Below are 15751 nucleotides of genomic sequence, written 5' to 3'. Positions count from 1 at the left end.
GCTCCAAGGCCAGTATAAGTAGGGTGTTTAGGTTTTTATGTTGGTTACGCCACGTAGCGCTCTGTATGAAAATCACTGGCAGTGCCGTGTGCAGTCTGTGGCTGGTTTGCATTGTTGTTCGCTATTGTTATGTTGAGCAGTTGGCTGTTAAACAGCGCGTAGCATTGCGCAGTTGGAGGTGAGCCGCCAGCAGTGGTGGATGTAGGGAGAGAGATGGCGGAATTTTGAGAGCGGACAATCTGGACGTGTGTCCATCAGAAACAGTAAATTTGTAATACTGTATCTCATGAACTGATGACTTTTGAATATTATTATCTCATGAACTGATGACTTTTGAATATTATTAAGGTAAATACACTGTTTGTTCTCTATCAAAATCTTCCATTTGCTAACTATGCCTATCAGTAGTTAGTGCCTACAGTAGTTTGAATATTTTATTTAGCTGGCAGTAGTGGCGCTCGCTGTATTGCAGTAGTTCGAGTAACGAAGATTTTTGTGAGGTAAGTGATTCGTGAAACGTATAGGTTAATGTCAGTCAGGGCCATTATCCTGTAGGGATTATTGAAAGTCAGATTGCGTTGCGCTAAAAATATTGTGTGTCAGTTTAAGCACAGTCGTGTATAATTTTTCTAAGGGGACGTTTCACCAGCAACTATCGCTGCTTTGCCCCTGACATACGCTGCGGCTGCTGATGCACTGAGACCCCCAAATGCAGTCACCGAAACGACTGTCAATGCAAAGTTGTGGTATGTTGCTATGGAACCTAAATGCTAAGGGCATCGATCCCTTGGCTTGCACACTACTTAATCTAACTTAAGCTAAGGGCAACTCACACACACAAGCTCCAGGGAGGGCTCGAACCTCCGACTAGAACCTCCCCGGGGGGCAGCCGAGCGAAAGTACCACGGACAAGAAAACAACCGTGACTCGGGCCGAAAAACAATACAATGACTCAGATGCGAAGCCTGTGACCGAGTCTGTTCCAGACAGCAATGACAATTGAGAGACCCTGATTGCTGACGAGAACAGTTGTGATCAGGAACAGATATTCTAATCAATAATGACGAAAGTTCAACTAAAAGTCCATCGCAAAAGAAACATAAAAAGCGAAGACTCGCTCTCTGAGATGCTGAACAGATCGCACTTTTAACATACTAGAAGGCAAAACAAATCGGTACTAAATTAACTGACAGAAGGAAGGAAGCAAGATTGGGTTTAACGTCCCGTCGACATCGAGATCAGTAGAGACGCAGCACAAGCTCGGATTGTGTCAAGGATGGAAGGAAATCGGCTCTGCCCTTTAAAAGGAACTATCCCAACATTTGCCTGCAACGATAGACGGACGCGGATTTGAACAGACGTCCCCCGAATGAGAGTCCACTGCGCCATCTCGCAGGGTGTACTCAGACGCAACTGGAAAACTCAAATCAAAATTTGTCTGTGTCACCATCACTGTCTCGTCTCTCTTTCTGTCTCACTGGCATTATTTCCTCTCTCTTCCACCGTCAGTGACACTCTGTTATTCTCTTTCAGGGCGGATATGCTCGTGAGGAAGGCGAAATGAGGACTGAAGCAGCTGGTTACTCGCTTATCTCTCAGATTCTTTTCAAGAGGAACATATTCGCCCTTTTGTGCTCCAGCAGGAGCATTTTTCCGCTTATTCCCCTGTTTCCCCTGCTACAGCAGTATATGAAGCATCTATAAAACGGATTCTATGGTCAGTAAAGTTTTAAAAGTTTATTTATATACTTCGACATATTTATGTAAGTTGATACACATTTTAAACAACCCGTAAGGTTGATACAGAATCGTTTGCTTTGTGTTTTTCTCAATACTTTGCTCGCCGATGGCAATTCATCGACAACGCCTAGTTCATTATTTATATCATTAGTGATTGAAGAAGTTATCAGAAATATTGTACTGAATTTGCAGTCTTTCCAGTTTTACCGTACGTAATTTCTGACAGCGTTTTAGTCCGTTTTAGGCATATTTTTTCTTACTGCAATACGACTTTGGGCATATCTGTATGCGCGTGAAGTGCCCATTATACAGCGACAGTTTTATTTGTGATAAGTGTTTGGTGATCTCAGAATCCTTGCGATGATCGTAAAACTCTTGCCATGTGTCCACAACGCCTGTTAAAAGTACATTTACACCTCAGACCGGATATTACTTATTTATTTACTGCGCAAGTGCGCCAAATTTGAACCTCTGGATCTTGGTAACAGATCATGGTGTCGAAAAATGTTTCGAATTTTCCAGAGAATATTATCTTAAGAACATGTAGCAAAATTTTCGATGATGTGCAATGAACAGAAAGTTTAGAAGTAACCATCCCCACAACTGGTACTTTTCGCCCACAAAGATCGTGTCTTTTTGGGGTTTTCTGGGGAATGACCCATTATCAAATGTCGATTTTTATAAACCACCTGAGGTCCACCCTAGACTACGCCTAAGGCAAAATAGCCAAACGATTTGCAGAATTTGCCTGGGCTGGAGAAAGTGTTTAATATACAAATTTTGACCTTTTACGGTATGAGAGCTATAGTACGACAATTTCTCTGATAGCTGTACAAATGGTCGTTAGACCGAGGGCTACCCCAAGCAGTTGACCCCTTGTCTCTGTGATCAATACAGTTCGAGATATGACCCCCAAAAATCTATCTTTTGCCCGCGGCCTTTTGGAACGTATGTGCCTTGTACTGTCATGCATGGACCTATTGCATTTGTGAAGATGTGTTTAGTGTTTCATAAGAAGTTACACTGAAGCGCCAAAGAAACTGGTATAGGCAAACTTATTCAAGTACAGAGATATGGCAACAGGCAGAAAACGGCACTGCGGTAGGCTACGCCTATATAAGACAATAATGTTCGGCGCAGATGTTAGATCAGCTACTGTTGTTACAATCGCAGGTTACCAAGATTTAACTGAGTTTGAACGTGGTGTTATAGTCGGCGCACGATCGATGGGACATAGAATCTCCGACGTAGCGATGAAGAGGGAATTTTCCCGTATGACCATTTCATGAGTGTACCGTGAATATCAGGAATCCGGTAAAACATGAAATCTCCGACATCGCTGCGTCGGAAAAAGACGCTGCAAGAACGGAACCAACGACGACAGAAGAGAAACGTTCAACGAGACAGAAATGCAACCGTTTCGCAAATCGCTGCAGATTTCAATGCTGGGCCATCAACAAGTGCCAGAGGAAGAACCATTCAACGAATCATCATCGATATGGGCTTTCGAAGCCGAAGGCCCGCTCGTGTACCCTTGGTGACAGCACGACACAAAGCATTACGCCTCGTCTGAGCCCGTCAACACCGACATTGGACGGTTGATGACTAGAAACATATTACCTTGGTTGACGAATCTCGTTTCAAATTGCATCGAGCGAGTGAACGTGTATGGGCATTGGGACAACCTCACGAATCGATGGACCCTGCATGTCAGCACGGGACTGTTCAAGCTGATGGAGGTTCTGTATTGATGTGGGGCGTGTGCAATTGGACTGATATGGGACCACTGATACGTCTACATAGGACTCTGACAGGTGACATGTACGTAAACATCCTGGCTGATCATTCATGTCTATTGTGCATTCCAAAGAGCAGACAATTCCAGCAGGACAATGCGACACCCCACATGTCTATAACTGTGCAGAGTGGTTCCAGGAACACTCTTGTGAGTTTAAACACTTTCTATGGCCACCAAACACATCTTGCCCAAGGCCCTTACTGGCTCCAGGCTGCCCTGCTGAGCGCAAAATCACGTTAATTTCCTCGTCTCATGTGTCTCGTGACGTTGGACGCCCGTCTGTGTGGACGTCAACGTTCGCTGCCTCGTCGTGTGCCGACCGCTTAAGTAATTGTAGTGGCTTTTCTATTTCGCGATCACTTAGCTCAATATCTGCCACTCTGCTAATCGTACGTTCATCCACGGTCGTCTTCCGTTTCAGTGCCAGTATGGTTACTGAGTGGCTGAAGAGACTGTTTAGAGAGAGTTTACATAAGACCAAATCCTCTTAGGGCCTTGAATGAGATCGGTTGGCTAAATTTTGTTTTCAAATTTACTGAACACTTATCTCCTTGTACTCCTTAGATTATTATTACTTCGTTGAGGTTTTTTTTTCGACAAATTTTTGACTTCTCTTGAATCTGTAACGAGGCTCTCTTTGTTTATGTAACAGTTTTCTAATACGTCTATTAAACCACGGTGTGTCTTTCCCATCGCTTAATATGTTTTCTGGAACATACTTGCCTAAAGCATATTGAACGATGCATTTCAATTTCTTCTATTTGTACCCTACATTTTCGTCCTCATATCCGAATATTTGATGTTAACTAATCAAATATTCAACAATTTGTGTCGTGTCACTTCCGCTAACCAAAAATACTTCCCTATCTAAAATGCATTATGATCACTGATACCCTCTCTACGTTAACTGATTAGCAGAGTTTAGGTTTGTTTGTTCCTAGGAGGTCTAAGAGGTCATCTTAACGATTTGATTCTCTGACTATCCGCTAGAATTAATTTTAGTAAAAGACAGGCAGAATACTGGTACTAGTTTTGAGTACACGAGTTGTATGTTATCCAATGATTTATTGTGAGGCTTGTCGTTTTGCCTATTTCTTTCTCTGCTGTGTTTTGTCTTTCAAAGTTACACATTCATTTTCTATTGCGTTCATTTCGGTCAATCGTTGTCTAATGCTCATTTGAGTCTCTCAGCAACCTCTGGTTCTTTCTGCTTATCCAGGTCCTATTTCCCTAACTGCCGACACCTTTCCAATTTCTAAAGCTTTAATCTGCATTTCATAAAATATAAATTTTGGTCAGACCCTGAAAATATTTTGCAGTTTAAAATATCGTTTCTTATTTTAGCTCACTATACGAAAACATCCGACGTTTCCAGATCTCTTCCATATATATATATATATAACTTACTTTATTCTTATAACAAGTTTTAGGATGTTCTCTGAGTGGCTTCCGCTTTTATTCTTTACCCCAAGTCCATATTCTTCTACTATTTTTCCTTGTTTTCATTGCTTACCGCGGATTGTACTCGACCATCCTCTAACGTCAAAGAAAACAATTACCAAAGGAGCCATGATGAATCTGACGTCCCTGGAAAATGTTCCTAGAAAATATTTGGCATTCGGTTGAACACTATTCTAATTCAGCGTTTTTGAACCCAAGAAACGAGTTGATTGATTCCTAGTGTCTGTCGAACCGTTGTGTCAGGTAAAAATAGAACTGGGAAGATTAGTCATGTCCAGTCATTAGACACAGAGAGCAAAATAGGAAAGTACATCATAGTGGAAGGAACTTGGTCTTTACCAAAGTTGCCAACCCAGCATTCACCTTAAGCGATTTAGGGAAACCACTCATCATGGCAGTTTGATGAATCGAACGCCGCTCTACCAGAGTTCTAGTCCGCTGTTGAACTACTACATATTGCTGGGGCTGTTGACTAGACGACAGACGTCTGATTTGTCAAACTGTACAGGAAATGCGACCTGGTTCAAAACACATCTTAGTTTTATCCTTTGCCATCAAAGCCCAAGCACTATCTCAAAGATAAAACAAGCGGAAATGTACCAGCCAAATGCATCGTACACAGAATAACTGACGTGTTGCCCATTGGTGATTGCTACTTCGACTGTAGCAATTTTATTCGTGTCGTTTGTATGAAAATTAAATAGATCTGCCGCAAGTAAAGTTTCCGAGGTGCATGTGAGAACCACTAGACTTCATCTGAAAATAAATCGCAGTAAGATAGCGCGACTCGCCTGGCTGATAGATAAGTCCGGGAGCTGAGATATCTTTCCGTACGCTAGCGACCTTGGCCACCAAGATCTCGCGAGTACCCAGGCGGCAAAGAGTCAGTCGACGATGGGATCGCAGCTGGCGTGGTTTTCGGCGGCGCTGTGGCTGCTGCTGGTGGTGGTGGTGCAGCTGCAGGCGGCGGCGGAGGCGGGGGCGGAGGGCGGGGGCGCGGAGCCGCCGGTGGTGAGGACGCGCCAGGGGGCGGTGCGAGGCCGCCGCCAGGCGACCAGCAAGGGCCGCCCCCTGCTCGCCTTCTACAACCTGCCGTACGCGAAGCCGCCCGTCGGCTCGCTGCGTTTCACGGTACGGATCTCCACAAGCGTAACTGGAAGGTAGACGAATTACACTCTAAGACTGGAAAAGGAAAAGGGCGCGCCACGCAGAAATTTTCCTAATGAAAAGAAAATCGGCAGATTTGATGTTCACGTACTGACAGATAAACGGTTACAATTTCAGGAAAAATGTCTGATTTATTCGACAGAAAGAGCTTCACAAATTGAGCAAGCGAGTCATGTCTTGGTTGTTGGGCTGTATGGTGGGAGATAGTAGGGTTAGTTTCAAGCTGCTGTCTGGGGTGTCTCCAGACAGCTACACACTACTATGATGATGGACATGAGTTCCAAGTGGCTCGAAAGTTTATAATCATGTATTACCTGTAATATGATGAACATTGGTGCATCATGAAGTAACACCTTCCACCACCGTACAAACATTGTCATCTGGGTATACTGTTTTCTAACATTCTAGGTGGTGTCTGTTCATTCTAAGTCGTGTCTCCCTACCACTTTCGTGCAACGACGCTCTGAGCGTGTTTTTTAGGGAATTGACTAGTTTGAACCTGGGACCTGTTGCTGGTAAGGAGACGCCACACCACACATGACATGCTGAGTTCAGAAGAGTTCAATGAGACTAGCGATGATATAATCAAATACTTAATGATTTCAGCGTCAGCTCCACTGCACTCCCTGTAAAAGAATCTTCATACTAACTAAATTTAGTGGAAGGGGTTCAAAGATTTCGTATTTTCAGTTAGCTGGTAAAATAACGTCGAAAAAGCAGTTAAGTTTACCATTCGAATTTTTATTCTACTCACAAAACATTGTTTATAACTTGTACTATTGATAAAAGGAAATATTTTAATACAGGATGATGAAAACCAACTGCATTCAACAAAAATGTGAAAGAATATTCCCTGAATGGGTTTTCAAGTTCTATAATGGATCGAAGGATGACCTATGCCATATCACATCTATAATCTAGGTTTAAATTAAGTTTCATAAAAGAGAAAACTATCAAAACTGGTCTACAGTGACCCTCAATTATCTTTAATTACTTCTTTGACTTATCGTTAATTACAATGGCTGATGGGCTTCTCAATAATTATATAACAGGAAAATCATCGCGTTTCAGATTTTAACTTCAAGTAGCAAATGTGAATACCATGAAGTTTAATTGACGATCGACACTAGTATTACGTAAAGAGGGGATGAAACAGTTGAGACTTCTGCAGTTCTGAGTGAAGCCTTATGCGCTCTTATGCGGCATCGTGTGCGTTCATTACCTTGTCGGTGGTTAGGTAGCGTCACAGGCGGCGGGCAGCGTAGCTCCACACACCTCGCCATCTCTGTGGCAACTCTCTCGAACTTATCCTTACTACTGTTTACCGAAGTTGTTTTAAGAAAAAGGTATCTGGCTGTGTTTTCAACTGACCAATCTGCGTCTCAGTGTTAACCTTAAGCTCTGCCTACAAAAATTCTGTCTATCCAATGAGAAACGTTATACTTTTCGTGGTGGGACAATGTTTTTAATGTTTGCTATGTAACAGAGACACATATAGTCTCACACTAAAACCTGCAGCTGGTGTGGCCCTCTTAGTGTTATCGTAAGATCTATACTGCTCTACTGGAGGGCTCTATCTTTTAACGTGGGCCTCCAAGCGGTCGGCCGGTGATGTGGGTGTCCCCATTGCTCTCGTTTCTCCCCTTGGAACTGCGTCTGTTTCACGGTGGGAAGGTATGACATGCATTTAGACGTTTTTGTGTTAGTCTGTGGTATTCCATTTGCTCACTCGTTGATCGTATTACTTTGGTTAATTTAATGTCAGGATTTATTCGGAGCTACGTGACATATTGCTGAATTTGCTACCATGTCAGGGTTTTCATGGAAGGTGTTGCATTTGCCTCACCCCTTACAGTTTGCCTCGGCTGGTTCCTGACATGTTTCAGATGTTCTCGTTCTGCATTCTCACTATATGAAGCAAAGTATCTTATCGAAGCTATATCAGTTAGATAGTTATTGGTATCAACTTCGTATATCCAGAAGGAAATAGAGTAATTCCTGGTGCTAGTAGTGAGGGAATCAGAGCACCTTCGGTATGTCTAGTGGCATGAGGGAGATACTGATTTTCCTCCTTCACTTGGCGAAGGTCAGGCCGGCAACACCTCAGCGTGCGCCATGAATTGAGTGAACAAGGAAACTGCATAATAATCTCCTACCAAAATTAAAGGTTTAAATTCTGTTACAGATTATGAAGAGAACCTAGCAGGAACCGATTATTAACTTGTTCAAAATTCCAGTTTCTACGAAAAATTAATAAACTAAAGAAAATCTGAATAAATTTTTACCCATCGCCCCACAGCATCTATGTTACAAAATGGTCGCCCTTTTTAAAATAATAACTGACAGATTTTAAAAATTTGAAATTCTGTCATAATTCACTCATTATGAGGTATCGCGTCATGGAAGTGGTTTCACGCAATAAGTCAAGTATTAAACTTAGAAAGTGGTGCATGTCTAGAGGCAACGTAATTCACATTGTGCGTATTAAATATCTCGGAAGACCCAGCAGTACCTACCCACCGTAGTGTCGTCCTCAGCTGATATGCATCACTGGATGCGGATGTGGAGGAGCATGTGGTCAGCACAGTGCTCTTCCAGCCATTCTCAGTCTTTTTGACTGGAGCTACTACTTCTCAGTCAAGTGGCTCCTCAATTGCCCTCGCAATGGCTGCTGTACCCTCCTTGCCAATAACGCTCGGCATACCCGTATGTGAACTATCCAAGAACCAGTGTTACCACTGTGGCAAGGCGGTTGATATAGTGCACAAATTGCCCAGACTATTTTCATCCAGTATTTGAGAGTGAGACCACTTAGTGACTTCCAATAAAATTTACCCATAACCTTTCGAAAGAAATGTGGTATAAGTGATCCAGACATGAACTGCAGGCCCCCAGGATAGCCGCCCTGTAGAGGATGGAACTTAGTTAAAACGTGACCAGCCGGTTGGAAGTCACCAACAGCAGCAGTGGTTGTGGAAAGCAGACCAACAGCTGGTGGAGGTAGCATCCAGTCGTGGCTACTTGATAACTCATCCCTAGACGATGTCTGGCGTAGTCTCCCCCTCATAGCTGGCATTCTGTCTAAAATAGTCAGTCTGTACGCAAGCTCAAACCGTCATTTTTTTCTGAAACAGTAGTTCTTCTCACCCATATGTAATAGAAGAACCGAGGTTCAAGGGCGTGGCCAATGGGCAACACTGACAGCAATTGGTCAGCTTCTCTTTTGTGTTCGTGATTTCACTGCTCCGGTTGTGTCGTGCTGCAATAGTTTCTCCTTTCAAGAGATCTGGGAAGCGATTTTTTCGGGCTCAACACAGCCTGCGCACTGCTTCTTATCCACTAACTGCCCCTGTTACTGAGGTTTCATGCGTCACCCACGCTATGATGTCTATGCTAAGTTGACCATAGAATTCTTCTGTTACGCCAGACGAAATCTTGGTCTAGCAACTCCGATGTTCACAATCCTGTTGGTATATCTGTTCTTCTACACAGGCTTTATCTTGGGGCTTACCCCCGAGAAAACATCCATTGGAGTCAAATCAGGGGAACGTGCCGGCCAACTGCTAACACCGTCACGATCGGTCCCGCGACCAGGATAGAACTGCATCAGTGCTTTTTTGGCTCCGAAGGAGTGGTGAGAGGGTACCACATGCGTCTACGTGTTTCAGTTTCTGCTTTCTCTTAGGAAAGCCAGTAGCTCTTCAGTGAGAGATTGTGCACTTCTTTCACCTTTTCAGGTTTCTTCAATGAAATAAGGACAAGTGACATGGCCTCCAACAACACCAAACCAGACACTCAAATTTCAGTGCCCCTCATGTTTAACTCAGCCAGTGCGGATTCTCAACGGCCCAATAATGCATATTTCTTACATCCAGTTTCCCATAGTTGGGGAAGGTAGCATCACCGGGAAAGAGAAATCTTTGAGTGAACAACCGGTTGTCCTATGTGACGTCAGAACTGAGCAACATATTTCCATTCGTCTTCTGCTGTCCCGCTATCTGAATGCTGGTGTGAAGTGGCACACGATGCAGATGGAAACTTGTGGTGTACAGAATACGAACAAAGGTGGACTGACTTATTCCAGAGCCACTTATAAATTCTCTGGATTTAACAGTTGGAATATGCACTGCAGCTGCTAGATCAATTCGCTCAGCCCACTGGTTGCAGATTTGCGCCTCACCCTTTGTCTAGTATTCCAGCCCCTTCCGATAGCAATTTTTTCGAATTCGCTTATTTGTCATTCTTGTTGGACACTGTTTCTTGGAATATCTTTGCGAGCCTTCATATGTACGGTGCATGTTCGTTTAGACATGTCCAAAAGAACGAACTTCACAAACATGTTTTCACAGCCGCTTATGAGGCTGTCAAGGCTTATAGGCTACTATTGTATGTATGGTATCTGTGCTTTCCAACATGTCCGACCGCATTGCATGGTATCTTCAGTGTGGATGCAACCTAATACCGACCTCCTGCGAGATTCGTGATAAATTCTGCGAGCAATTTGGATGGTAACAGGGGGCGCTATGGAAGTAGTGTGCAACAAGTTGGGAATTTGGACTGAACGGGAAGCGTGCTTGAATAGCACAAATGGTTATGGCGACCGCTCTTGTAGACCGTGAAATCCGGATTCGAGTCCCAGTCCAGTACAGATTTTCACTTGTCGCCACTGAATTATATCAACGTTCTTACGCGGCTGACGTCAGTATTTCTCTTCCCTACATCTACATGACTACTCTGCAATTCACATTTAAGTGCTTGGCAGAGGGTTCATCGAACCACAATCATACTATCTCTCTACCATTCCACTCCCTAACAGCGCGCGGGAAAACGAACACCTAAACCTTTCTCGTATTTTATTTTGATGATCATTCCTACCTATGCACGTTGGGATCAACAAAATATTTTCGCATTCGGAAGAGAAAGTTGGTGACTGAAATTTCGTAAAAAGGTCTCGCCGCGACGAAAAACGTCTATGCTGTAATGACTTCCATCCCAACTCGTGTATCATATCTGCCACACTCTCTCCCCTATAACGCGATAATACAAAACGAGCTGCCCTTCTTTGCACCCTCTCGATGTCCTCCGACAATCCCACCTGGTAAGGATCCCACACCGCGCAGCAATATTCTAACAGAAGACGAACGAGTGGAGTGTAAGCTGTCTCTTTAGTGGACTTGTTGCATCTTCTAAGTGTCCTGCCAATGAAACGCAACCTTTGGCTCGCCTTCCCGACAATATTATCTATGTGGTCCTTCCAACTGAAGTTGTTCGTAATTTTAACACCCAGGTACTTAGTTGAATTGACAGCCTTGAGAATTGTACTATTTATCGAGTAATCGAATTCCAACTGATTTCTTTTGGAACTCATGTGGATCATCTCACACTTTTCGTTATTTAGCGTCAACTGCCACCTGACACACCATACAGCAATCTTTTCTAAATCGCTTTGCAGCTGATACTGGTCTTCGGATGACCTTACTAGACGGTAAATTACAGCATCATCTGCGAACAGTCTAAGAGAACTGCTCAGATTGTCACCCAGGTCATTTATATAGATCAGGAACAGTAGAGGTCCCAGGACGCTTCCCTGGGGAACACCTGATATCACTTCAGTTTTACTCGATGATTTGCCGTCTATTACTACGAACTGCGACCTTCCTGACAGGAAATCACGAATCCAGTCGCACAACTGAGACGATACCCCATAGCTCCGCAGCTTGATTAGAAGTCGCTTGTGTGTTCTCTTCACGTCTATTCTGCAGTCTCCGTAATGAAATAGCATTCCTACCTTTTTCTAACCAGCGCTCGACATATGTCAACGACGCAAACTGTGAAAGCTAAATTTCATTCGTGGCGATTTTATACCAGTATTGTGGTGATGCAACACTGTTTCTCCCTTACACCGCGTGACTAATTTCCATATCTGAGTAATAAGTAACGAACTTCTGTGTAAGGCACCAAACGGCGGCATGTTCAAAACAAACAAATCCTAAGAAATAAATGTTGTAATTCCTTCTAAATCAATATTCTGATTTTAAGGGACTAATCGCCTAAGAGCATTACAACAACACCAGGATTCATTTATAAAAGCGTACCTCACACCAATCCTCTACAGTTAGTCATTAACAAACTTTATTCGTTGTTGAATGAGACCTTATTAAGAATTCATTCCAGTAAGGGAAGATGAACAGTTTTGCCATATCACTCTATACAGGGTGGTCCATTGATCGTGACGGCCAAATATCTCACGAAGTAAGCGTCGAACGAAAAAACTACAAAGAACCAAACTTGTTTAGCTTGAAGGGGAAAACCAGATGGCGCTATGGTTAACCCGCTAGATGGCGCTGCCATAGATCAAACGGATATCAGCTGCGTTTTTTTAAAATAGGAACCCCCGTTTTTATTACATATTCGTGTAGTAGTAAAGAAATGTGAATGTTTTAGTTGGACTACTTTTTTCGCTTTGGCGCTGTAATGGTCACAAACATATGGCTCACAAATTTAGACCAACAGTTGGTAAAAGGTAGGTTTTTTAAATTAAAATACAGAACGTAGGTACAGTTGAACATTTTATTTCGGTTGTTCCAATGCGATACATGTACCTTTGTGAACTTATCATTTCTGAGAACGCATGCTGTTACAGCGTGATTACTCGTAAATACCACATTAATGCAATAAATGTTCAAAATGATGTCCGTCAACCTCAATGCATTTGGCAATACGTGTAACGACATTCCTCTCAACAGCGAGTAGTTCGCCTTCCGTAATGTTCCCACATGCATTGAAAATGCGCTGGCGCATGTTGTCAGGCGTTGTCAGTGGATCACGATAGCAAATATCCTTCAAATTTCCTCACAGAAAGAAATCCGGGGGCGTCAGATCCGGTGAACGTGTGTTCCATGGTACGGTACTTCGACGACCAATCCACCTGTAACGAAATATGCTATTCAATGCCGCTTAAACCGAGCTATATGCCAGACGTCCATCATGTTGGAAGTACATCGAGATTCTGTCATGCAATGAAACATCTTGTAGTAACATCGGTAGAACATTACGGAAGAAATCAGCATACATTGCACCATTTAGATTGCCATCGATAAAATGGGGGCCAATTATCCTTCCTCCCATAATGCCGCACCATACATTAACCCACCAAGGTCACTCATGTTCCACTTGTCGCAGACATCGTGGATTTTCCGTTGCCCATCTTCCCGTAATTTCTCTTGTGCCCATTGGCAGAACTGTACACGACGTTCAAAGTCGTCGCCATGCAATTCCTGGTGCACAGAAATATGGTACTGGTGCAATCGATGTTGATGTAGCATTCTCAACACCGACGTTTTTGAGATTCCCGATTCTCGCGCAGTTTGTCTGCTACTGATGTGAGGACTAGCCACGACAGCAGCTGAAACGCCTACTTAGGCATCATCATTTGTTGCAGGTCGTGGTTGGCCTTTCACATGTGACTAACACTTCCTGTTTCCTTAAATAACGTAACTATCCGGCGAACGGTCCGGACACTTGGATGATCTCCTCCAGGATACCGAGCAGCATACATAGCACACGTCCGTTGGGCATTTTGATCTCAATAGCCATACATGAACACGATATCGACCTTTTCCGCAATTGGTAAACGGTCTATTTTAACACGAGTAATGTATCACGAAGCAAATACCGTCCGCACTGGCGGAATGTTTTTTTTTCTTTGTTGTGATTTCATTCCCCTGCCCCATATGGGCAGGGGAGGGCTGTCAGCGGCACAATCCGCCGCTCTTCAGCCTAGTGACACAGCAACTAAAATAAGAATGAAATGTTACATACATAAGTCGATAAAAAAGGGGAACATAAAACACAGTAAGGGGAGAAAATGGAGGTAAAATATATACTGAGATGGAGACGTTCATGGGGGACAGTTAAAAAAAGTCACCAAAAGTTAACGGAATGTTACGTGATACCACGTACTTATACGTTTGTGACTATTACAGCACCATCTATCAAGAAGCGAAAAAAAAGTGGTCCAACTAAAACATTCATACTTCCTTACGTACTACACGAATATGTAACAAAAATGAGGGTTCCTACTAAAAAAAAAAACAAAAAAAACGCAGTTGATATCCGTTTTACCTATGGCAGCGCCATCTAGCGGGCCAACCATAGAGCCATCTGGTTTCCCTAGAAGAGTTTCGTTGTTTGTAGTTTTTTCGTTTGATGCTTATTTCGTGAGATATTTGGCCCGGTCACTATCAATAGACCACCCTGCATGTTATTTAGTGAATATCTCCTACATTTCTTATTACACACTTATATTTGGTAATGTTTCTATTCCCATTCTGACAGCGATAGCGTGGCAGAAGCGTTAGTTACGCAAGGTATTTTAGATAGCACATATTTCTAAGGCTATATGCTTGTTAACTATTCACGGTTATGGACGATGTACGCGAGACTTTATAAATAATCTTCCAAGGAAACAGACCAACAGGCGTAGTTGGTGCTTGGCCGTCGCCTTCCGCGAGGTCGCTATATACAGTATTAAGCGTCACAGCCCCGTTTAGCATTAATAGGCCACCCAGTCCGCCTGTCTAAAGCCTAACCACCGGTAGCTCAGCTCCGCTTCCTGTCATACCTCCCCCACTCTCATAGAGATACAGAAATCTGAGGTCATCAATCGCATTCCGCAGCGAACTATTCCTCCGTTTTTACATATATTTCTGCCTGTACATGCACATCGTTATCCACCGTTTATGTCCCGTGACCAGTGTATTGTGGCTCTTTTCTCTTTCACCACATCAAAGTCGTATCATTTTCTTACTGAGATCTCAGTATGGGTCTACTGGCATCCCACGTTTTCTAAGTTCAATGTAGCTTGTTTTATAGTTACAATAACGCAACTTGTTTTATGGTTAACAACCAGAAGCTTATGGAGAGTGGTGCTCCGATAGCAAACACAGCATCACTCCCTACTGCAAAGCAACAATGGGTCAATATGTAACAGATCTTCGATTCACTGCTCAGAAAATGGCTTCTTATTTTCTGTGAAAGAGTCACTATTGGACGTTTTGAAACTGTCTAGCCTTGGTAGCGTTTATCAGTTTCGAGAATAAAAAGACGTAATGAAAGCGAAGTGTTTCAATCACCATGACGTCATAAACTGCACACGAACCCTGACGTCTTGTCACCGTGAGGAACTACAATCATCAAGTCATTCTGTCTTAAAATAGTCCAATTCCAACTAGTATTCACTGTTAACAACTGATCAGTCCACCATTTGCGAATTCTACGTAGAGCAGGCAAACGAAGTCAAAATTTGACTACGCTGTAACACTTGGCCACCACACACTGCTTATTCGGTGCCAGTTTTCCAGATAATGTCCTCTGGAATCTCCCGTAGTCAATAGGACCGATTACTTATGGTATTGTATGTTCTGAATATCGTAATTACTTTCTGTCCTTTTAACCTAATCGATATTTCTCACATCGCCGAAACAGACTTTTACGGGTGAGCTGATGTGTTTCTTTAAGTTGTCAGGGCCAATTGAATATTCGAACTAAATTTAACTTGTGCCAGTATCTGGTCTAAAAATAGAA

At 43.1% G+C, this 15751-nt stretch overlaps 1 protein-coding gene and 1 long non-coding RNA gene across 2 annotated transcripts in view; one reads left to right on the top strand and one right to left on the bottom strand.

Annotated features, from left to right (window-relative positions):
- Window positions 1–15751, bottom strand: part of LOC126355945 (uncharacterized) — a 106641-nt gene that overhangs the window by 63983 nt on the left and 26907 nt on the right. The gene's annotated exons all lie outside the window — the stretch shown is intronic.
- LOC126355944 (juvenile hormone esterase-like) overlaps window positions 5892–15751 on the top strand; it is a 58505-nt gene continuing 48645 nt past the window's right edge. The window contains exon 1 of the mRNA XM_050006528.1: window positions 5892–6130. Coding sequence (XP_049862485.1) covers window positions 5894–6130 — 237 coding nt within the window. The 5' untranslated portion in view covers window positions 5892–5893. The remainder of the gene's footprint in view (window positions 6131–15751) is intronic.

The sequence above is a fragment of the Schistocerca gregaria genome, chromosome 3 (assembly GCF_023897955.1).
Source record: "Schistocerca gregaria isolate iqSchGreg1 chromosome 3, iqSchGreg1.2, whole genome shotgun sequence".
NCBI classification, from domain to species: Eukaryota; Metazoa; Arthropoda; class Insecta; order Orthoptera; family Acrididae; genus Schistocerca; species Schistocerca gregaria.
The sequence above is the reverse complement of the archived record's forward strand: the minus strand, read 5'-3'. Positions and strand labels throughout refer to the sequence as shown.